We start from the raw sequence: 25,091 nt of genomic DNA, 5'->3' as shown, positions 1-25,091 counted from the left end.
TGCATTATCGGTTCAGAAGTGCTTTATTGACAAACCTCCTGTTAACGGAACGTCGGTCGACGGCACCTGTTGAGTCTCAGCATCCTGTCTGTCTGTCTGTCTGTCTGTCTGTCTGTCTGTCTGTCTGAGCATTTAAACCATCAGGAGGCACGTCTAAACGGACGAACATTCACTCACCTCAGCTATTACTGCTGCTGCTATCTCTAAACATTAGTGATATACATGTATACCCACGTCTGAAACACTTTTGACACTTTATCTACTTTATCTACGTTATCTTATTTCTTCCAGTTGCCATCAGTTCCTGTTCTTCTGTTCTGTTGTTGTTGTTGTTGTTGTTGCTGCTGTCCCTGTCTGATCTTCCATTCATATAGTGTGCGACTGAGCTATCTCTGGAAACAACTTCAAACCCTCCTCCTTCCTTTCTTTTTGTCATTCCAATCTTTTCCCTAAAGCCCATACGACTGCAACCCTATTTTGAGGGAGGTTAACCCTTGTTTGTTTTTGGGAACGAGATAAAGGTTTTGGGAAGAAAAAATAAGTTCATTACCTAAAGCCATATCAGACACCAGCCATATGAGTATTAGCGTTAACACATTTTGAAAAACGGCAACGGACACACAACAGCGGACTTTCAGGGACTGAGGAAACTGCTCACGGCAACAACAACAACGACGTACCACATGCATTGTTTCATACAAGAGAACAGCTTTTCTTTTTTTAGATCAAATTTTTTCTACTTGTGGTTTTTTTACTCTCTAGATCACGTTAGGCTGCTCTTTAACGTTCAGCTGGGTTAGCAAAACGGTCACCCTGAGTTCCCCCGTCCTCCCACTACCACCCACCCTGAGTCGTTTTTTCCTCCCGATTTCGACGTTATTGACGGATGAATCCGGACATTTTCATGTCTGTTCTTTGGGCAGAGCCTCGCTGCCCTGCTAGAGCCGGGCCCAAACCGTCCTTCGTTCTGTTCTGTTGGGCCAAGCTAAACTCAGAGCAAAGACACACTCGCAAAGGGTTCGAGCGCACATAGATCCTCCTTCTTTTCTTTAGATTGCAGTTTTTTCTGTCCCTTCTCGCCTTTTTCTTCTCTCTTTATTTCTTTAACGTCCTCTCTCCATCACAGCGACATCCTTCACCCATTAACCCTCCCCCCTATGTGTTTCTCAGTTTTTAGTTGCTGGTTCTGTTAAATCTGTGTCAAACATTTATTGCTGCTTATTGGTACCGCTCTATTAGTAGTACCCTGCTACCCAGGACCTAGTTGACTGAGCTCAGTCCAAATTAGTTTGTTGTTCCACTGTCATTTGTGTGCGAGGAAAATGGAGATTGTGATGCTGCAGGATCACAGATTTTAGCCGATTGTAGTCTGTGCCAAAATTAGATCCAAGTAGGGATCCAAATCTCTCTGAGGCTGACAACACTGTTTACATGCCACGCAAAGAGCTAAAGATTTAATTTGATTTAAAAAGAAAAAGGAATTCCATTATCAATTTTTTTTTCATATTTTTTTTTACGCAGGACAACAGAAGTGCCAGCCTAAAAAAATCCATCCAGCATAGAACTAAAAACGACTGAAACGTACAAAAAAAAAGAAAGTTTACATACTGTATGTACAGCGCTAAATGTTTACACTGCACTACATTTTTCAATGAGATTTCCTACATGAATCGTAACTGTGCCATGAAGTGGATACGAGTTTAAAAATCTCCCAGAGATTTTCACTTTGCTGACTTAAGAGTTTACACTTTTCACACTTTAATTTTGTTTACAGAAAATTACTGCCTATCGTGAAAATATCCCAAGAATAGTTTATGATTATTATCCAGTTTATCAGTTAATAGAATACTTTTGTTGGTACATTTTTTGAAATTGGAAGTACTGAATAGCTGATGCTTGCTGCTATAAAGCAAACCCATATCATTCCATAGTTAATTAAGTTCAAGTTTTTGCTGGTCTGGAGAAACGTAGCCACTATACAGGCAGTGAACTTTAAGGCCTAAAAACTTTGAAATATATAAATCTCAATGTTTACAAAAGCTGCTTAGAGGTGTAGATATAATGTAGAGATACTGTAGGTATATACTTATATATTCACTGTAAGCTATATGTTTACATTAGGATAGAGAGTGAAATGCCAAACACGCATAACGTTGCTTGAACAAAAACTCAAATCAACTTGACTCAAAGTGAAAATCTTCATCCCACGGCGGTGCGTATTGCGTACTGACGCAGGATCCGTTTTCCATTAAGAAAGAACTTTTGGAAGAGAAGAAGTTTTCCTTTTCTTCTTTTTTATAATGTCTTCAACCTTCACACCTGCATAGGCTGAGTTTAACTCCAAAACTGTGAGAGATATAAGCCCTGCAGGGCATCTGTGAAGAGCCCGTGGATATCTAATCTCACCTCAACTACCAGCCACTTTATCCTCTTGTTTTGTTTTTTGTAAGACCAGCTTGAGAACTTTGAGATAAGAAAAAAGAGAGAGCTGCCATGGCGAGGCGGGACATGTCTCCCATCTCTTTCCTCCCATCCTTCCTCCTCCTGCTCCTCCTCTCCGGCCTCACCGCTGCTGCCGACGATGACGGCACACCCGGAGGAAGCACCTCTTTGTTCCTCCTCACGGGCTACAAGCCGCCGGCGTTGGGTCCCTCTCTCCCCCGGCCCCCCGTGCGGCCCAGGGGGCCGGCCAAAGAAGCCGAGGTGCACGGTGAGGAGAACGGAGACGACGGTCTGGTGGCGCCCAACGGCGGTGGTGCCGCCGTTGCCGCCGAGATGCCCCCGAAGCCCCTCCCCCAGAGGGGGAGCAACGTGTCGGCGGCCGACGCCCTGAAGCCTCCGCTGGGGGCCGCCAAGGTGGCGCCGGCACCGCGCCAACTGGTGGACACGGACTCGTGCAGGTAGGACTGTATACATTTTACTGAATGTCTTAACGTTTTACAAATGTCTTCTAAATCCTATAACAGTTTTCTGAAAAACCTATGGTTCTCGAAACTTTTCATGTCAAGGACCCCCAAAATTAAATTAATTTAGCTGCCGACCCACATCTTAAAACATTTTGTTCCAGGGACCCCCAGAAGCAAAGATTTTGAGTTAAAAACGTTTGTTGTGAAAGAATATATAAAGATTTGCACACGTTTTCCGCATTTTTCAACAGCTAAAATAATGGTTAAAGTGGTTAAAACCTATAACGCGACACAGATGCGTCCTCAGGTCTAAATGGGTTAACCACTTAAACCCTATATGGTTGACAGGAGTCCCTCAGTGCTCTACTTTTCAGTTTTTTGTTATTGTGGGGAAAACATTCCCCACAATAACGATTCAAATTCTGTGAATATAACAATATTTAATTCTATGATATAGGCCCTGCTTTATTGAATAAATACCCTTTGTTTTGCTGTTTGCTGTTTGTTTTAACTTTTTTTCTCCACAATGTCTTATGGTCATGATTCACCATGCAGGAACCTGGATGGCTTGATTCTAGGCTTAAAATAATCAATATATATTTTTTTTCTGAAATCATGGGGAAAACTGAACAGATTGAATTTGAGTGGTACCACCAAATGGTCGCCACCGCTATGCCCTCTATAGAATGTTTCATGATCTCTAAATATGCTCTGGTCCCACCAGGGGTTACTTTGACGTAATGGGGCAGTTCGACAGCCCCTTTAACTGTTCCAAAGACACCTACATCTACTGCTGCGGGACCTGCCACTACCGCTTCTGCTGCGAGCACCAGAGGAGCCGCCTGGACCAGGCCTCCTGCAACAACTACATCAGCCCCGTGTGGGCCAACACCCAGATGACCGCCACCGCGGGCACGGGCAACCGGCCCGACCCCGACTTTGAGACGCTCCTGCAGCAGAGCAGCAGGTATAGTGCTGTGCTGTCTGGGTCAATGTGGTTTTATCCGTACTCCTGCAGCAGAGCAGCAGCTACTGTCTGGGACCTGGGACAATGTGTTTTTAACCAATACATAGTATGCATGGACATTATGTATGAGCACAAAAACACAATATAAAACAAGGACAAGATAAACAAAGAAAATCGAAATAAAACATTAAAAATGTCAAATTTGTTTACACGACCAAACACGCAGCATCATCAACCGTATCGTATACGGCAGTGAACAATGAAAAGGGAATTGTCTGACCATGGATCACATCAAGGGCCTGCAACATGACTGAGGAACACGTTGTCTGACCATGGATCACATCAAGGGCCTGCAACATGACTGAGGAACACGTTGTCTGACCATGGATCACATCAAGGGCCTGCAACATGACTGAGGAACACGTTGTCTGACCATGGATCACAACAAGGGCCTGCAACATGACTGAGGAACACGTTGTCTGACCATGGATCACATCAAGGGCCTGCAACATGACTGAGGAACACGTTGTCTGACCATGGATCACAACAAGGGCCTGCAACATGACTGAGGAACACGTTGTCTGACCATGGATCACAACAAGGGCCTGCAACATGACTGAGGAACACGTTCCACTTCAAATCATATTTATCTAACTGATTATTCATGAAAAAGACAACTTCTCCAAAGCGAGAGGGCCACTATATTTTCAAACTCACTCCAGAGGGCCATAATGCATAAACCTTATCTCCGCATTTTAACTGTGTTTGTTTTTTTGTTTCTTCTTTTTTCAGCTTTCTTTGTACGCCACCAAGTTCTTAATTAGACAATATAATTAATTTAGTTGATTATTTTTCTGTTTTATTGTTCCTTCTTCTACTGTATTTTAATATCTTTTATAATGTGTTTTTGCTCGGTGTCCTGATTCCCCTGTATAGGCGTTTCTTATTAAGGGGATTATTTTAGCGTACTGTTTTGTGTGGAGCACATTGAATTGCCTTGAAATAAACTTGCCTTGCTGTTAATGCGCAGCACGACCTATGTGATCGGAGGGGTGATTTCCTTCACGCTGGTGCTGGCTGTGGGCGTCAGGATCGCCTTCAGCAAGGTCTCCCGACGACCCAGGAACAGGGACATCAACATGCCCAGGTCAGTTTAACTCAATGTTTCATTAATTATTATTTATAGAGGAAACAGGTCCTCACAGCACATATAAAGATGGTTAAAAGTAGTCAATAGTGCTCACAGGATCAAATGGGATCAGACATGAGACAAAACTATTGATCGAGGTTGCTTTTATTAATACAAGCCAATTAACTGCCAACATGTTTTGCCCTTGTTCTTCTCTGCTCTCCTCTCATCCCCTTCCTCTCCTCTCCTCCCCCCACTGTAAATATAGATTTACTAGGATTGCCGATTCATTGTGTAGTATTGTATGTCTTAAATATACGTCTTTATGAATTGAATACATAGGACCACAATGGAAACAAGCCCTTGGGGGCTTTTTGCGTACACCTCTACCTTTTGCAAACAGTTGCTAAAGTGTTCAGTGGTGATCCTCTCTTGGCATGCAGGGCATTGGTGGACATCCTGCGCCACCAGTCCAGTCCGGTGCAGCCGGGCGGCGTGAGGAACAACTCCACCCTCCTCACCACCAGCAGCAGCACCACGGCGCCGGACGGACGCACCGGCTCCAAGAACCTCTACGCCCCCGCCATGCAGAGCAAAGACAACCGCAGCAGTGAGTCCCCCCCGCTTGCGTTCACAACGGTTCACACTTGTTCGACTAAGCTGAAGTTTTAATATGAATTTCACACACAACTATATCTGCTATAGGTCAAATAGCAGATATACCAGCTGTTATAGGCTATACGTGAGTCTTATATTCAACTCAACACTTTGATTCAAGTTCGATATTTGTCCTAAATATTTGGTCAAATTTGGTTGAAAACGTACACTACACAGTACATGACGCTATAGCCATAAAATGAAGGCCCGGCCCTACCTGGGCCATCAGCAAACCCTGTACACTCAAGACACTGGCCCCGCTGCCACCCTTAGATCTCCATATATGGAGCTGACCTGTTCTGACATATGTTGATCTGGCCTCATCAAACCCTGTACACTGAAGACATATATGGCCAGTACAGAACTCATTCCATATGTTGAATATGGAATATGGAGCAGTCTGCTGTCACCCAGGCCGATGCGTGCTCGCCCTCAGGGCGTCTACTGGTAGATCAGCTATATTCACTTTCTTTTTTTCTCCTACCTTCAGGGTGCTTCTGGCACACAAAAGAACAAACAAAACAACTAGTTTCAGGTTATTATGGAGGTTTCTGGGTTACCTAGAAAGTTAGTAGTTCATAGTTGAAAAATGTAATTTTATACTGTTCTATAACCCAGCTCCTGTCCCAACCAGCTGCTCTGTAGTAACTTCCTACCTCAACAACAGTTGAGGTAGGAACCAATAATGATGTGAATAATTTGTGAATTACTGTGTTTTGTGTGTATTGATTTAATACAAGTTATAGGTAGTACAGTCAAATGTTATGCTATAAGGATAACACAAAAATCACCAGGGGGCTTGTTTCCTTTGTGTTCCATTTGTCACTTGAGAAATAATTTATTTTATTTCTTCCAGAAATATCTTCTGCTGGTTGTATTGTGTGTGGTGTCTCTCTGCTGCTTCTCTCTCTCTCTCTCTCTCTCTCTCTCTCTCTCTCGCTCTCTCTCCCTATGTCAGCGATTCCCAACCTGTGGGCAGATATTGCAACTGGCCCCCCGAATAATTGGCAAAAAACTAAGAATTATAATATAATGACAAAAATGAAAAATTATATTGTTGTAATTATGATACGGATACATTGGTAATAGGTATCCATTGATCAAAGCAGGAACACAATCGATCGATTGATCAATAAACCACTTAACACAGCAGCGGAATGGCAGTTAAATGGTCAGATGGGTGGGCCACACACTGTTAAATGGTCAGATGGGTGGGCCACACACACACACTGTTAAATGGTCAGATGGGTGGGCCACACACACTGTTAAATGGTCAGATTTTCAAGTGGGCCGTGATCTAGAAAAGGTTGGGCACTGTTAGACTGGGTATTTCTCTCTGTTTCGCATTCTATCTCTCTGTCTCTATACTCACACCTTTCTGTCCTCTCTCTCTCTCTCTCTCTCTCTCTCTCTCTCTCTCTCTCTCTCTCTCTCTCTCTCTCTCTCTCTCTCTGTCCCCTTCTGCCTCTCTCTCTCTCTCTCTCTCTCTCTCTCTCTGTCTCTCTCTCTCTGTCACTCTGTCCCTTTCTGTCTCTACTCGTCTCTTCCTGTCTTAATCTCTACACTAGAGCGAGCAGTGGTTCTCAAAGGGGGAGGGGGTTCCTTCCAGGGGGTCCCGGCATAAATATGTAATCAAAGTGCTGTGGAGCATATATTAATTTGGCGAGCCATTACTGTAGCCTCAGGATTCCTTGAGGGGGGTGGAGATTGACTCTTATGAGCCTTTAGAGAGTATACAAATGGAGCCAAATGTACCCTAGTTGCAGGGTCCGTTTGGTTCCATTTGATTACTGTCAGAGTTATGGGGATCCTTGAAATTAATCAAATGTCTGAGAACCACTACTCTACACACCGCGCCACATGCAGACAGAATAACTCCAGAGTGTCTCCACTGTGAGAAGCATCAGTGTGTATGTGTTGGCTCTGATCTCTTGCAGCTGGGATTGGGAACTTGCAACACCCTTTTAAGCAGCAGGGTGCTGGGTCCAGCCCCAAACATTCTGCCACCATCGGTAAGAACCAAAGAAAAGCTCCAGAGTCTCACAGCAGCACGCCAGCGGGCAGCGGCACGCCACCGGGCAGCGGCACGCCATGCTGATGATGCAGTCTCACTAAGCGGCTGATTGGCCAGCTGGCAGTGGTGGAAAGTAAACTGAGTACATTTTGTCGCTATCGGGCAGAAACCTCTTATCTTCATATGCAAACTTTTTGTGTTTATTTTTTTTACTCTTTTACAGCCAAAATCGCCTTTTGACAACTGTGTTCTCTAGTATCTCTATGCGCAGGGTGCGAATCAAAAACGTGACAATTCCACTGGCTTATGCTGTCTATGGGAACGCAGTTTTTAGTATCGTAATATCTCAGATTCTTCTTTTTGGCCTCATTTGTCTAAACGATATGATCGCCGGTTACAAAATGCATGTTTTGAGTACGTAACATTCGCGGAACCTGTTACATAGCGATTATTCACTTCCTGATTCTCGGTTTCCGAGTGAAACGGCTTTCAAAGTAATAGGGTCCCAATAGAGAATGAACTAGTGGCGGTCCTGATGCGGTCAGCCACCAGATGGGGTTGATGACAGCTAAATATAAATTTACGCCCTACTTGATCACATCATCACACAAAAGCTTCAATAGTAGCAGATCCACAAGCTCGAAACATGGCCCGAAGCGACACCTTTTGAGCTTGTGGATCTGCTACTTTAGCTGATTTTAGATTTGAATTTGAATCCTGAATAGTAACAATTTTGGACATGACTGGTTTCCACCCGATAGACAATTTACTCAAGTACTTTGGGCTACTTATACGTAGCCCACTTTTGTTTTTAAGATACTTTTTACTTTACTTGGGTATTTCAAGTTCGTTGGTACTTTATGCTTCCGCTCCTATACGTACATCTAATACTGTGTTCACACGGGGAGATGCAAAGATACAAAGATTCAGCATATTTGTCGCTTTGTATCTGAAGTTGAAGCCAGTTCAACTTATGTGTATCTTTGAATCTTATGTGGCAGCTACAAACGTCAGATTTGCTTTGTAACTTCACGTCGCTGGCTTCCATTGAAAATTAATGGTAGACTGTATCTTTGTATCTGCCCGTCTGTACGCAGCATAAGAGGCGTGTGGTATTGCTACTTTTACTTAAGTCCAAAAACATGAGTACTTTGTTTTTACACCACTGCCAACTGGCTAGCTAGCTAGCTGGCTGGCTGGCTGACTCGCTCCTGAACACAGTGTGTGTCTGTCTGTCTTATTGGTGGTGTCTGCTGTATATGAACCAGTTCCAGTCCTGCACTCCTGTTGTAATCACTAGTGTGTCATTTGCAACACGTTCCGTGTCTGTGGGTTTGCTTGTGCTTTGGTTTTCATGTTGCTTTCCAAAACAACATGTGTTGGTAGTAGTCAGCAACACTCTGAATGAGAGGAATGTGAGATATTGATGTGGGCTGAGCTGCAAAGTCATTCATTATGGGTAATATTAAACAGACAGATGCTGAGGAAGAACTTTAACACGCTGATTCTCAGTATGGGGCCAAATGGACCCTTACGGGTCTGACATGCAGTGTACACATTTGGCTCCATTTGTATATATACCTATTTTGCACGTCTCATTTCCAGGCAGTAATAAAGTAATGACGCCACCATGTTACGCAGAACAATTTTTTACAAGTCTCTCTGAGTGTAAACACTTAACTATTTAACTCCTGGGGTAGTGTTTATATTTTAAATAAGGGTGCTATGCGGTATGATCTGCTATTTTGCCCCTTGACTTAACAAGACACACCACATATACTGTAGCGGTCAGGACCATGTCTTAAGTGCAAAAATTTATATTTAGTTGTAGGTCACCGGAAGTTTAACTAAGCCATACTTGGCCAATATTCTCTATAGCGATTGTTATAATTCAAAGTTCTCTATAATCTCATTTAACACTCAGTTCAAAGGTCATATGTCTCACCTAGACACCGGATCTGACACGAATTTTGACCTGATGGTCAAAGATTCAATTAATGCGCAGGAAAACGGGTTCAAATCCGGGCAGAGGAGTAAAGTGACATACTGTAGTGCAGCTGGATAAGTACAAGTCTCCTGCAGTCTGTGGCCTGTGTCCCAATCACCGCTCCTCCGTACAGCCTGTCCGTCTGCTTTCCACTGCTGGCCTGCTTTACAACTATCCAAGTGTGCTTCCTCTTCTTATCTGTGTAGCAGTGATTCGCAACATGTGCGCTTAACAACGGGAGCTGCCTAGTGCCTACACATTGCCAGGGCCTTGGCTTGGCTTGAAGGCTGCGCGCACGCGCATGCTTGGATTCTGCTGCTCCGTTGGGGAGGGGGGGGGGGGGGGGATGCTACTGACAAGGTTTTATAACATAATACATGAGTTGACCAGCTTGCATCGACTGTACAGTGGTGAGCACAAACAGAAGTGTGGATAGATTATAGAAGAAAGGTTATACTCTAATCAAATTCCTTAACGGTTCCCTTTAACGATTCCTGTATTTAGAAAAAAGATCTATATCATTTTTGGCCTTTATTATTATACGTTTTGATCAACACAAATTGAATCCTACATAGGCCTACAATATTGTATACATATTATTGAAGTGGTTCTCAAAGTGAGGTCTAGGGACCCCTTACAGTTTTGGTCCCATTTGTACACTCTCAGAGTTATGGTGATCCTTAAAATAATAAAATATAAATAAAGATTGAGAACCACTGTTAATTGTATAGCAGACGTGAAATCCACATATCAGCTCCAACAACTGTGACTGAACGCAGGTGTTCAAAGATGTCCATGTCAAACATTTTCACACAAAAAACAAAACAAAATAACGCAAATGGGAAATCTACAAGCTTACACCGTGCCTTGAATTGTGAGCTTGTACATCGCCTATTTTCGCTATTTTCTTTGGTGTTTGTGACGTCACAATAGGGTGCTGTTTGGGCATATTTGGCAGGGAACGGTTTGGGGCCCCCCCTGCTATAGAATGCGATCATTTGGCAGCAGCATAGAAATCATGATGGTAGCCCTAGAATATTCTATGAGGTGGCTGTCTGACCAGTTGCCATGGCAGAGGCCATTATTAGGGCTGTTCTGAGCATTCCAACTCCCCTGAGAGTCATATATACTGTCCACACCAGTGGTGGAAGAAGTACTCACATGTTTTACTCAAGTAAAAGTACCAATACTGCAACATAGAAATACTCTGTTACAGAGTATACAACGTTTTCAAATAAATGTAGTGGAGTAAAAGTACAATCTTTCGATCTGAGATGTAGTGGAGTAGGAGTAAAGTATTGGAAATTTGAAATACACAAATACCTCAAAATTGTACTTAGTTACTAAATGTACTTAGTTACTTTACACCACTGGTCCACACCTGTGCTTGTGCTCTGTTCCCTGACTGTGTTATGGAAATAACGCAGGCAGCCATCTTAGCTGTACAAAAAAAGAAGGGGAAAAAAAGGAACAAAAGTGTCAAACCAGGATACCCCCTCTTAAATATGAAATATGAAAATGCATTTAAACTGTGTTTTGTTTGTTGAAATTGTAATGTCATGCACGTGTTTTTCCAGTGCATACAGCAGACCGTGGTGACGAGGTTTGGAAGAGATTTTGGAGCTCTGGCTCCAAAAATGACCGATTAAAATCATTGATATCCAAATGCAAACCAAAGGGTGAGAAATGGAAACCAGGGGTATTCTTTTTAACATAGGGGGGGCTGAGATATGCCAGCATGACGTTTGGGTATGTCTTTATCGGTGGGAATTTCAAAACATTTTGTAAAAAAAATCTGAAAAGAAAAAAGAGAGAAAGATTGCGACGCAAAGTATATAGAGTTTAAGTGCAAGTGTTCGGTGTCCTGGTTACACAATTACACCTACATGAAACATACCACAATTACTGTCATTCCCTTTAGGGAAATTAGTTCATTGGTTGTACATCAATCTGGGAACCCATTGGCAAGAAAAGAGGAAAAGCTGTTTGTTTCCTTGAATTTGCCTCTGGGGGCACTGCCCAATAGAATGTGGATAACAGGATGGTGGCCCGTTCGGTCCGCCCTCGGTCTTGCATGGGGCGCTTCTGTTTTCATTCCACTAATCCCCAATGTCAACACGTTCTGAATGTCCCTGCCGACAGATTCGGAAGTGCAGCCCGGAATCTGTTCTTGAGATTAGTTGTAGGCCTACATTAACAGTGATATGTTTGAACTCTGCAGCTAGATATATTCGTTGTAGGCCTACATTAACAGTGATATGTCTGAACTCTGCAGTTAGATATATTAGTTGTAGGCCTACATTAACAGTGATATGTCTGAACTCTGCAGCTAGATATATTCATAGTTCTGTCGTCCTCCGGCCGCCTCCCTCCCTCCATTGATTGATTGAAGTATTTATTAACGGTATGCATTTCAAAGGTACATTTCAAAGAAAGCACAACTCCATCCCTCCCCTTTGTCCATGCAAATTGTCAATTTAAGGTACAGCACTGCTTTAATGTTCCTGCAGTGGTCGTAACATGGTGGCTCCCTGGTCTCCTGTTAAAGAAGACATTATGGGCCTTCATTGCCCATTACTGTCTATTGTCAATGAGCTACATGTGCATTCATAATCTGAACCAGATCACAGCTCATAATTACTCCACTGGAAAAAGAACCGACATTGAGTCTCTTGTCACAGCATGAATAACAAACGATGTATTTAATTTGTCAAATGGTGGATTTAAACGGAGGTGCTAATTAACACTTCTCAATTATTCTTTTCAATGATTTCTGCATTTGTATCTGTCAAGGATTTATTGACATCAGAAGGGAACTCGCTTCTCTTTCCTTGAAGTCATGCCGTGTGATATAATCTTTCACTGGTATATTTTTTCACAATTGTAACTGTGTATTTTGACAACCGTCCTACAGTATCTAAACGCTAGCCAAAATGACATATAGTCAGTCATCGGAAATGTATGTATTCATTTTACAGTTCATAAATATCGTTTCGCACAACGTGTTGCTGCTTTCCAAATTGTCCATGCAAGGACACCCTGTAGAATTCATTTTTCAGCGTTTCTTCCGTGCACAATACTATAATATACTATACTATTGCCGCTTGCATAAATTTAAGAAAGAAAAGTGATCTGCATGTTAGCTTGTAGATCAGTTCTTTGTAAGTGACACCCTTAAAAACAAACAATGGGCATGTTTGTGTGTCATTCTAAGGGGTGATTTATGCTTATGCTTGTGCAAATATTTAGCCGATTTACAAGCTCATAGCACAGCCCTTTTTTCCCCACACAACACATTTTGAGCCTGTAAATCGACATTTTTGGTGCACAATCAAGTGTAAATCAGGCATAATACCGTATGTTCTTTTGAATGTTACGTGTGCTTCTCCTTTTTGTCAAATGCACCTATAATATAGCAAATGTCCAAATATTATGTTTGGACATTTGCAAATGTCACTACATGTTAGGTCATTATAAATATGACCCTATTTTGAGAATGTCTGTTACTGCATACAGTATGTATAATGTATGTAAATGTTGTAAAAGTCATGATATGTACTGTATGTGTATGGCTTCACGGACTGGCTCTGCTTTTGGCATCAATGTGAATGAGCATATATCTGTGATGTTATAAATGTACCCCCCCCTCCCCCCGCAGAGCGACCCCCTACACGCATCATGAACAACAGTCAGCTCCCGGTGGCGGCGGGCTCGTTGGCTCTGGGAGGAGGAGGGGGCGGGACCCTGCCCAGCAGCAAACACAGCAACAACACCATCTTCACCTCCACCTCCTTCTCCTCCTCGCTGTCCCGACCCGTGCACGGCAGCCACCACACCCACCTCTATCACCAGGTTAGTGGACTGCAGCTTTTGCTTCTTTTTCTTTTGTTTTGTGCCTTTTATGGTTTTTCAAGCTAGTTTCGTTTTTTTTTCGTTTTTTTTTAAGGCTTAGTTTTAGTTTTAGTTTTTATTAGTTTTATTTTATTTTTGTAAAATGCATTAGTTGGGCAAAATGCAACAAGGTAAAAACAATTACAAGAATTGGGCCTAAAAAGGGACAAAAATGTAATAAAGGACATTTTCTCTGAGTTTAGTTTGTCGTTATAGTTTGTCTTGTAAACACACATACTGTAGCCATAGTGCAGGAAGTATATTGGACATTTTTTGTATTAATTGTGACGGGCGCTGATCTCGTGTGGCGGCAGTTTTGGTGTTCGAAGTTTAACGGCAAGCTTCCAATGTCCCTGTAATGAAAAGGCATAACGTCATTGTACTGGATATATAGCGTCATCATGATGTCGCTCCATGTGACACATGGCTACGTTGTAAGTGACACAGCGTTGCTTTTTGGATTAGTTTGAGTTAACTGTAATACATGCTCCACCACCAGGGGCAGCAGCAGCGTCAGCCCTTCTCTCAGTCCTTCCACAACCTGGCCCAGCTGCCTCCGTCCTACGAGTCTGCTGTGAAGCCTGACATCAGCCGCTACTGCTCCCTGAAGAGACTGGGTGAGTTTTACACAACCCATTAGACCTGTCAGTGGTTCTTTGATTTTTCAAAAATAGCAGACCTACAAGCTCGTAGCGCGCCACTCGGTGAGCTTGTAGATCTGCTATTTTTAAATAGCTAAAGCATAACGTAATGCTAACACCAAAAGGGGTTCCCGCCCAAAACGGGTCAAAGAGTGTTCAAAAATGTAAAATAAAAAATAAAATAAAATAGTAGACGTACAAACTAGCAGTGTGGCACAAAGTGACGCTCCTTGTGGCCACGTGGAACCGCCAGCTGCCTTAATAGTGTGTGAGATTTTGTCCCCGGGCGGCTGGCGTATAGCCGTCTGGGCACCTTGGCTGGTAATCCAGCCTGGCAGTGTGCCGCGGGTTAGACCCCCGACCCGACGCCCTTTACATATATTTATATACTGTATAACTATTATTTTATTCCTATAATGACGTGCACAAAAGAGAAACAAACAGACGGCAAAAGAGGAGGCGACAGAGACAGAGGTAAAGATGCTGTAAATACGATGACCAGGACACACACACCAGGACCCTTAAATGAATGTGCACGTTCGCGCATGCGAGCGGTACGCCCATACATGCACGTTCATCGTTCACGCACATGTGTACGGCACGCACCATATTGTTGCATACTGACAACATCCAAACTCATCTAGGTTAATCCAATAATCGAGAAGCAGGTATTGTTATTATATTTAAATGAATAAAGAGGAAAAACATATTTTTATTTACTTTTTTCGATAAAAAAACACACACCCAAATATACTTCATTGTGAAATCGTGGCGTACATAATAATAGTGAGAATAACTGCAGAACGTGTTGCATTGCACTGTCGTAGTTGAGGCTAAAGTTAGCATACTCTGTACATCATCATCTAATACTTGATAGTGGGTGCAGCAGATCAACTCATCAAAGGCGCCGCTCACTTCATGCTGCATGGGCTTTCCTTCCTTCCTTCCCTGCTTTCTGTCTGTTTTAGTGGAAACCACACGAATCTGCCAATGCGAAAAAATACAAAATAATTATTGAAATAGAAGAGCGAAGAGCCCTCAGTGATATTAGTCTGGCCATGGCCATGCCAGACTACTCTCTCTCTCTCTCTCTCGCTCCCTCTCTCCTTCTCTCTCTCTCTGAAGGCAGTGTGTGCATGCGTGTGGGGGAGGGGAGTGGAGTGGGCTCAGATGGAGCATGCAGGGGGCTGGATGATGGATGGTCTCTACGTGGGAGATCATATGCACGTGCAAGCCTGTGTGTGTGTGTGTGTGTGTGTGTGTGTGTGTGTGTGTGTGTGTGTGTGTGTGTGTGTGTGTGTGTGTGTGTGTGTGTGTGTGTGCGTGTGTGCATGTGCGCGTGTGTGTGCGCGTGCGTGATGTATACACATGGAAGTGGAGGCAGTAATGAGGTGAGGGCCAGAGATGCGAGGGCATTTTATTATCTCGATTCAATCAAAGAGGAGCAACACTTTAACGCGTTGATGTCAAGGCCCTGTGTGGAGGACGTGCAGACCGTCTGACATCGGGATGGCCAATTAAACCACATTTAATAATCTGAAACCGCTCGCGTAGCTTAAGCCAATAATTGAGAAGCAGTTTTATTTAATATATTATCAACGAATACATGGAACAATTCAAATCGATTTTTAAAAATAATTGACTAAATCACTTAGCTTTGTATTATACTTCCTTGTACAATGATACTGTGCAAAAATGGCGAAAATAGCTGATCTACAAGCTCGCAATGCAACATTTCCTTTTTAACGCAGGACGGACGGACAGACAGACCAGAAGGCTCTTTCTGCCTTGTTCCGCCCTGTTTCCTCCGTTTATGTTTGCTAAAACATCTTTTTGGGAAAAAACTAAAAACACACATGATATGCCCAGTCACCATGCTGCATCTGTGATGTTCCTTTTTAGTTTAAAGTTTAATGGTAGTGGATGGAGAGAGAACATTTTTGTCCAACCACGAAACGGGTGCGAAGAGGGGCACAGCCACGGGCGGGACTTGACAAAGGGTGAATTGACGATATTCAGACCGCAGCCATCTTGCCAGCAAGGTGCTAACTAGGTGCAACTTCCCATTGACAGCCCATTGACCTTTCATCTGATTGTATTAAACGTCAAACTCACCAACATTGCAGCTGTGCAAAAAGCTTGAATTATCCTCTTTCTATCTGCAAAGTGTTTGTTTCATGAAAATCTACTGTAGACTTGTTATGAGCTACTTCCTGTCAAGAAATTCCTTGCAGGTGATCTTTTTTTTTTTTTTTTAAGTATTGGAGTTTGGAAGCACTCTTTTTTAGTAAAGCAACCTCCTGCTGCCTCCTGCATTATGTGCAAATTCAAAACAGGTGGTACACAGGGCTGTTGAGTGATATCCAACGAGCACCCCCAAACTCTGACACTAACCTGCACAGAATTTCTTGACAGGAAGCAGCTCATAACATGTCTACGGTGGATTTGTATGAAACAAATACTTTACAGATTGAAAGTCAAAGAGGATAATTGGTGAGTTTGACGTTGTTTAATACGATAGGACTTTTCTGTTTGGATGAATCCCGTCAATGGGAAGTTGCATCTAGTTGCTGGCAAGATAGCCGCAGTCTGTGCATCGTGGTGTTGGGTGAAATCAACCCTCAACATCTTCTGACATACATATGGGAGGGGATGGGGGAGGGAGGGAAGCCTCGCCCCGCATTTTTGTGTCCACCGCAAACAACTTTTTGCGGATAAAGAAGTGAAGTTTGGTCCGACATGTGTTGCGACTTGCTTGCGGTTATGTTTAGGTTTGGGGTTTGGGGTAAGGTTAGTAATAGTAATGTTTGACATACGGTACATGCTTTGTGTCGTGCCATTCAAAGTGACTACTGGGTTGGGCTTGCTGGATGCATGTTCCAACCACTAGTATGTCTGTCAGAAGACGTTGAGGGGTGATTTCACCCGCGTGCGAATATCGTCAATGGCTGCTAATAGCACCATGTTTGTAGTCAGAGAGAATCAGAAACTGCATTGCAATACCTTTTGCCACCAGAGGGGGGAGACAAATCAGTTAGATCCGGGGAAATCCTGAATTTCAGCTTTAATAACAGCATGGGAACATGGCTGTTGGCTGTCTCTCTATGATATTTCCAAAATGTTATGGGGGAAAAAACATTCTAATGATTACCATTGGCAAAGACCCAAGGAATAATAACCCCAGTCACGGAGAGTTAATTTCCTGCAGTTCTTTTAGCATACTCTTTTTAATGCTTCAGTCACTTATTTTTTTAAGAGGAAGACATTATTCTGTGGTTCTAATCTTTGTGTACCATATCATATGCCTCTGATGCTTTTTAGAGCAGAATGCTTCATGTGAGACCTGTCTCTTTTTATATGGTCTCTCTCTCTCTCTCTCTCTCTCTCTCTCTCTCTCTCTCTCTCTCTCTCTCTCTCTCTCTCTCACACTCTCACACACACACAAACACACAAGCACACCCACACAGTGTGCACACGCACACAGTGTGCACACGCACACAGTGCCACGGCCGGGCACGGATAAAGGCCTCTTTGTCTGCAATCTTTGGCCAGGGAGAGTGCTGAAGATAATATAAGCTGCACGGGAGGGTGAGAGTAAACACTACAGAGAGAGGGGGGGGGGGGGGGGGGGGGGGGACGAGGGAAGACAGAGAAAGGGAGAGTGGATATCACTGTGACAGTATTGTTTCTGCTTAATATTGTCTTGCAAATTAAGGGAGAGAGAGAGAGACACTCCTCTTTCACTATTATACTTTGTCGATCGGTGGTCCACATGAGTTTATACTTGGTCCCCTCCTGTTTTCCTTCTGCACCGAGATGTCTTGGGCTTTAATATTAAACCGGCGATCGAGATCGAGATTGTAAGTGTAATGTGGTTAACAGATGGGGAGAGAGAGAGAGAGAGAAAGAGACAGGGAGAGGCCTTTATTAACTTACTACAGGATACCACAATTCAGAAAACAAAAGAGTACTGTGCCCGACAATAAAGCCAAAGTAGATTTTCAAACCAATATTACATGAAATCGAGAGAAAAGGAAAACACTGCTCAACCTACAGCACTGGTCCTTAGAACGAGAGCATTAGGTCTCCATCATCCTCCCCCACCATACATTACACAACACAGAGAGAGAGAGAGAGAGAGAGAGAGAGAGAGAGACACAGCAGCATCAGGAGGGAAGCATGGAGGACAGATATACAGTATACTGTACATTGCTTTGATGGGTTTGGCAACATGGTTCTTGGAACTTTCATGTCGATAAAGCTATAACTGAATTGAGAAAAAAATACCACAGTAAAATAAAGAGAACCTGAGAGAGAGACACACACACACACACACACACGGACGCACACACTCACACATACATACATACCTCTATGATACATACGCAGTACACACGCACGCACGCACACACATACGCACCCATGCACACACAGACACACACACACAGACTCATACACGCACAGAGAGAAAGGGGGGAAGGCAGAGAGAGAACAAAGTCAAATGCAGAGTGTTGGTTTTTACTCTGAGGCGAACCTTCCGGGTCCATTTTCACAGTGTCAGAGTTAAATGATCAGTGTGTATTTTAGTGTGCAGAGAGAGAGAGAGAGAGAGAGAGAGAGAGAGAGAGAGACCTGGCTAAAGGTCAGAGTTAAATTGGCTCTCGGGGAGCTGGTTTCAGGGGAAATGCCTTTGAAGGCCCGAAGCATCCACACAGTAACAATTATGAGTGTTAATTTAACTCGGAGAGTGGAACCCAAATGGACCAGCATAATTAGGTCCATTTGAGTATTATCTGGGCTAAATAAACACTCAGGTTTTTACCGTGCACTGTCCAGAGAACCAAGGGCGGGAGAACACTTTTCCACTGTTAATGAATCCCACTACTTACTGTGTGTGTGTGTGTGTGTGTGTGTGTGTGAACATGTGCGTGTGTGTGTGTGTGTGTCTCTCTCTCTCTCTCTCTCTCTCTCTCTCTCTCTCTCTCTCTCTCTCTCTCTCTCTCTCTCTCTCTCTCTGGCACTCTCTCTCCATCACTTCATCTGTCTCTGTCACCCTATCTGTCTCTTTTTCACCTCCTGTCTTATCTTATCATTGTGTGGCACCCTGTCACTCTGACCCCCTCTCTCTGTCTCTGGCCGTATCTCTAACTTATGGTTCTTGCAGGCCAATGCGTTTTTCTGAAAAACGCATCAGTCTGCAAGGACCTTTACCCCCATCTCTCTGTCTCTCTCTCTCTCTCTCTCTCTCTCTCTCTCTCTCTCTCACGCGCACACACACACACACACACACACACACACACACACACACACACACACACACACACACACACACACACCGTCTGCCTGGCCCCCCCTTTTTTCTTTTCTGAAAACTATGACGAATGATGGAACTTGCACAAGACCAAAGCTACAGTATATTGTTTTTGTCCCCCTCAGCATAAATGTATATACTTTCGTTTTTTTTTTCTTTTTCGGTTGTTTTTTTCTTTTTTTGTTTCCTGTCTGTCTTTTTCCGCCCACTCTTTTATTTTTGTCCTTCTGAAATGTACAACCTGAAGTGATACTGCCTTGTCTGTCCCTGTTTGAGTGTGGACCTGATGTCATATGTAGAAAAAGGACTATACAGAGACATTGGAGATGGTGCCACATGGAGGGGGGATGAGGGAGGGAAGAGGGGTGGGAAAAAGAAAAAAAAAGAAATCTTGGGAACTGCTCTTGTGTCATATGTAAAAATGCTATATGTATTGTATTGCACTTTCCAAATAAAACAAATATTATTTAAAAAAAAAAGGAACTTGCACAAAAATACATTTCACCCACTTATTTACACGTGTAAAGCTGTAATGTGACAATAAAACTGATCCCTCTCTCTCTCCCCCAGAGAAAGAGTTGGACGACTACACCGGCTACTACACCTCGTCCAAGCGGCGGAGCAACGCCCCGCCGTCCTTCCACTCCTCGCAGCACCACCTGCAGTACGGAGGAGGAGGAGGAGGAGGAGGAGACTACACGCTGGGCGCCAGGGGCACGCTGCCCCTGCACGGCTCGCGGCCTCGCCTCCAACTCACCTCCACCCCCAACCCGTACCCTCTGCCCCCCCAGCAGCAGCCGGCGGCGGCGCCGTACTCTGCCTTCGACAGGCCGCCGCGGCGCGTGCGGTCGCAGGACGAGCTGCTGGCGTTCGGGGAGGGGAACAACGCGCTGTCCCGCCTGGCCAAGAGCCAGCAGCAGCAGCAGTACTACAAGGCCAGCATGAGCACCAGCAAGACGGCCCAGACGCTACGCAGGTGAGGAGGGGGCTTCTGTACAGGCAGGGCATATAGGGACCCTGCCTGGTTCGTCCTTCCTCGAGACCCCATTCAATGTTCCCTTTCCAAGGATATTTATATCAATTATTTTAAGCCTATTATACAATCAAGCCATCCAGGATGAAAATGTAAATATTTAATTATATGATATACTAATTCATAATTTTTCACAGAATCAAATGTTTTATGGTCATGATTCACAGCTATCCTGGATGGCTATAGGTTTAAGTTTTATTCATAATAATAATAATACATCCAATTTGTATACTGCTTTTCTTGCTACTCAAATGTTGGTAGAACAGAACAAACTAGAAAAAGTGCCCCTCGGGGCACAGGTCTTCACCAGGTCAGGTCCGGTTGTGGCCTCTTGGTGGCGCTATAATAGGCCAATGTGAAAAGGGTGCCATTTGTTCATACACCATTAATTGGATGATTTGAGGCATTTTGTGCCAAAAATGTGTTTTGCAAAAATCCACCTGTTGGTGGCGCTATAACGAAAATGGTGGGATATATTCGTCAGCCTAGTGGAAAAGTATGTGAAAGATTTCATGTAAATTGCACGCTGCGTTCATGATTTGAGGCTTTTTGTTTCAAAAGGGCCAATCCTGCAAACTTTGAAAGCCAATGTTATCCAATTAGGACGGAATATGAAATATTGGACAGATCCATCTTGAACACATGACTATAGAGTGTGTAACGATTTGCAGACAGAATCTGGAGAAGTAATATAAAAAAATGTGTTTTTCAAAAGTCTGCCTCCTGGTGGCGCTATAACAGTCCGTTCTGGAAATGTTGGGGCAGAGCTTCATTGTTGGCATCCAAGGAGTGTGTGTGCAAGATTTGGCATCGGCCGGGTTAACGGTGCCGGAGAGCTGTACACAGACGGACGGACGGACAGATTGCAAAACATACTCTTTCCCCATGCCTTCAGCCTGGTGGAGACAATAAAATAAACAACTTTATTGAGAGAATAACTAGTTAAATAAATAGAATTAGGCGGGGAATTTAAGTCTGAAAAGGTGGGTTTTGCGGGAGGCCTGTCGCCCCAGGTCCATTTCCTTGTCTTTTTCTTGGGGATGTCCAGGAGGTTGGCATCACCCGACCTGAGGGAGCGGGAAGGGGGCGCCTGGTTGTTGAGGGCCCTGTATGTGTGGTGATCGGTATTTTAATTCTGTGTTTAACTGTGTGAACGTTGTGGTGGACCGCGCTGATCGCGTGTTCTCTGGATCGGGTTCTGGTGAGCAGGCGGGCAGCAGAGTTTTGCACCTACTGTAGTTATTGTTGCATCTTGTTTACGGGTTATAAGAGAAGTCAAATAGTTTTCTTCTGGTAACTCAGACATTGTAGCAGCAATAGTATTATCTAATAATTCACACAACCTGTGTCTCTCTACGGCCTCAAACTTGGCATGTGTGTCCCATATGATCCCAGGGGTGCAGTGCAGAGTGAAAGGAGAGGAGAGGGGAAAGGAAATGAGGGGAGAGCAGAGGAGATCAAATGGGGAAAGAGTAGTCCCTATAACTATTCCAGGATCTTCGAATACTACTCATTTGATTCACTGTAGTACGAATACAGGAGGCGGGCATCTGCGCTGTACGTCTCTTCAGATTTTCAGCGCTTATTCTTTGCAAGACACATTTGAAAGTTGGGTGAGCCAACACAGTCTGTCTCCAGAGGCTAGGGAGAGAGAGAGGAAAGATTAGACTAGGGAGCGAGAGGGAGGATAGAGTGTGTGACTGTGAGGCACGGAGAATAGGGGACTGGAGGAACAAGAGAAAAACGGGAGAGAGGAAATCATCTCTGTCAGGTGTAAACCTCATAATGTCCGCTAATAACTAATAACTGTTACTTTTCATGATTAAAAGAAAAATAGCAAAAGCAGCAGATCTACAAGCTCAAAACGTGTCGCTTCACGTCGCATTACGAGCGTCAATCTGCTACGACTTATGCTTTTGTGTGATGCTGTATGTAAGATCCTGTTAATTTATGAAAAACTAAAAAGTTACGTTGAATTAAAATATGGCGATAACGGTTTCTGTCCAACAATAACAAAATGAGACGAGGGAGGAGGAATGGAACAGGAGAAGAGAGCAGAGGGGAGGAGAGGAGCGCTGAGCCATAGGATCACTTTCATCCGTTCAATTATTCATCTGAAGTGACTTACCTTCAGCTGCCTTCCTAACGCTGACATTTGCCAACGTTTTCCTTTGCCCTGGTTCGTTCTGCTTCTTATCAGACAGATTGTTCGGGGAAAGAAGCTTTTTTCTTTTTTTTTTCTGCACGTCTGTTGCTAGTATAGCTTTGAGAACGTCTCCCACCACTTATTGGTCCCATCATGCTCACAGGTCCCAAGAGAGGCTGCTGGTGTCCCCTGACCGGCTGGAGGAGCGGCTGATGGCCATGGGCCTCCTGGTGGGAGCAGGAGGGGACAAGAGAGTGAGCGGAGGAGGAGGTGTTCCCACCATGGGCCGTCTGAGCCACAACCATAAGGTGTGTGTGTGTTCGTGAAAAAGCTTTGGCATGGTGCTGGGCGCGGGGGGGGGGGCTTCTGGCGCTGCGAAAAATTTGATTAATTAATTCATTAATTTGATTCATTAGTTAATAAGATTAATAAAGTAAGATTCATTTGTATTATTGCTCTTGTAATGCTATTGGAGACACTGGGGGGACACTAGGGGACACTGGGCAGGCACTGGGGAGGCACTGGGAAGACACTGGGGAGGCACTGAGGAGGCACTGGGGAGACACTGGGGAGGCACTGGGGAGACACTGGAGAGGCACTGGGGAGACACTGGGGAGGCACTCAGGGGCAAACTGGGGAGGCACTCAGGGAGACACTGTGGGGAGGCACTGGGGAGGCACTGAGGGGACACTGGGGAGGCACTGGGAAGACACTGGGGAGGCACTGAGGGAACACTGGGGAGGCACTGGGGAGGCACTCAGGGGGACACTGGGGGGCACTGCATGGGCAGACACTGGGGTGGCACTTGGGGAGGCACAGGGGAGGTACTGGACATTTTCACACAAACACCATGATTCACTAGCCCCCTTTTTTTTTTAAGCTTTAAGCGATTTATTTCAAGCATGGCGCAGCGCCATGCCAACAACATTGTGCAGGAAACCCTTTTTGCTGTGTTGATTTTGTTGACGAAAGATGTCTGTCGACTATCTTTTTTTTTCACTGACGAAAACGAAATATAAACTAAGCTATGATGACTAAATCTAAGGCTAAATATATTGACAATTTCGTCAACAAATAAAAGCTAGACTAAAATGATAGAGGGACCAGTGTTGCGCTCTGAAAATAGCAGATCTACAAGCTCACAACGCGTCACACTGAGATGCGTTGTGAGCTTGTAGATGGGCTATCGGCCTTTACATCCCACCATTAAGGCCCACCAAACTAAAACATTTCAGACGACTAAAATATGACTTTTAGTCAAAAGTCTGACAGAAGTCTGTCTTTCTGGTGGAAAATATGGAAATAAGAGGTTTCTGCCCGACAGCAACGATTTGTTGTATGTGTTTACTTTACTTACTGGATAAAGCGTCTGCTAAATGCCTTGTCTGTCTGTCTGTCTGTCTGTCTGTCTGTCTGTCTGTCTGTCTGTCTGTCTGTCTGTCTGTCTGTCTGTCTGTCTGTCTGTCTGTCTGTCTGTCTGTCTGTCTGCCTGTCTGTCTGTCTGTATCTGTCTGTCTGTCTGTCTGTCTGTCTGTCTGTCTGTCTGTCTGTCTGTCTGTCTGTCTGTCTGTCTGTCTGTCTGTCTGTCTGCCAGGCCCAGTCCCAGCAGAACATCTGTGCCACCACTCCCTCGCTGGACCGCCACCACATGATCAAGATGAACTCTCACCCCACATCGGGCCACGAGCACGAGCAGAGCACCCCGCCCGCCAGGGGCTGGGACCCCCACAGCGGCAGGGGGCACATGGGAGGGGGAGGTGGAGGTGGAGGAGGAGGTGGGGCGCATCAAGGCGCCCGGCGGATGGCTTTCGCCACCAAGCGACAGAACACCATCGAACAGCTGCACTACATCCCCGGGGGAGGAGGAGGTGGAGGAGGAGGAGGGCAGGGACTGCGGACTGGGAGCAAGAACGAGGTGACGGTGTGAGCGAGAGAGAGAAAGAAGGAAAGAAGAAGAAAAAGAAGATGACAAAGAAGCGGCTTTTGAAAGTATGACTAAGTGGACACGCAAATAATGACAGAAGGAAGAGGGGGAGGAGATCCCGACCAATGTCGACCGACCCCCATTTTGGAATAGTCCTACACCAGCGATTGACCCATATTTTGTCCCCCCAAAAAAGTGCTAAATGAATTATAATCCATTTAGAAAGATCTTTCGAAAAATTCTAAATAAATAGCAGATCTACAAGATCTTGTGGACCGGCTATTGTTGAACATTTTCGCCTATAATGACAATGCCAAAACAGAGACGCCAAGGTTGACGGTGATTAAAAGAAATCGGGACACATTGCCCGTGTAATTGCCGATACTGACGTTGTCAAAACAAGTCAAAGAAAGGCTGATCTAATTGGCCAGAGCGACATATCGGTCTGTCTCTAGTGAGAAGGTGACATTAAGTGAAAAGGAAAT

General features: G+C 44.3%; 1 protein-coding gene across 1 annotated transcript; it reads left to right on the top strand.

The window, feature by feature from the left end:
- Positions 1-2,493: 2,493 nt before the first annotated feature.
- Positions 2,494-24,609, top strand: shisa7b (shisa family member 7; the record flags this gene model as incomplete). The annotated part of the gene is made up of 10 exons (XM_080787100.1): positions 2,494-2,900; positions 3,631-3,873; positions 4,904-5,020; positions 5,446-5,612; positions 7,597-7,671; positions 13,319-13,512; positions 14,051-14,168; positions 20,074-20,479; positions 22,846-22,990; positions 24,277-24,609. 10 exons carry the CDS (start codon positions 2,494-2,496, stop codon positions 24,607-24,609), a joined length of 2,205 nt encoding a protein of 734 aa, XP_080643226.1.
- Positions 24,610-25,091: the final 482 nt, after the last annotated feature.

This window comes from Protomyctophum bolini (assembly GCF_963924005.1).
Source record: "Protomyctophum bolini genome assembly, chromosome: 17".
Lineage (NCBI taxonomy): Eukaryota > Metazoa > Chordata > Actinopteri > Myctophiformes > Myctophidae > Protomyctophum > Protomyctophum bolini.
The sequence above is the reverse complement of the archived record's forward strand: the minus strand, read 5'-3'. Positions and strand labels throughout refer to the sequence as shown.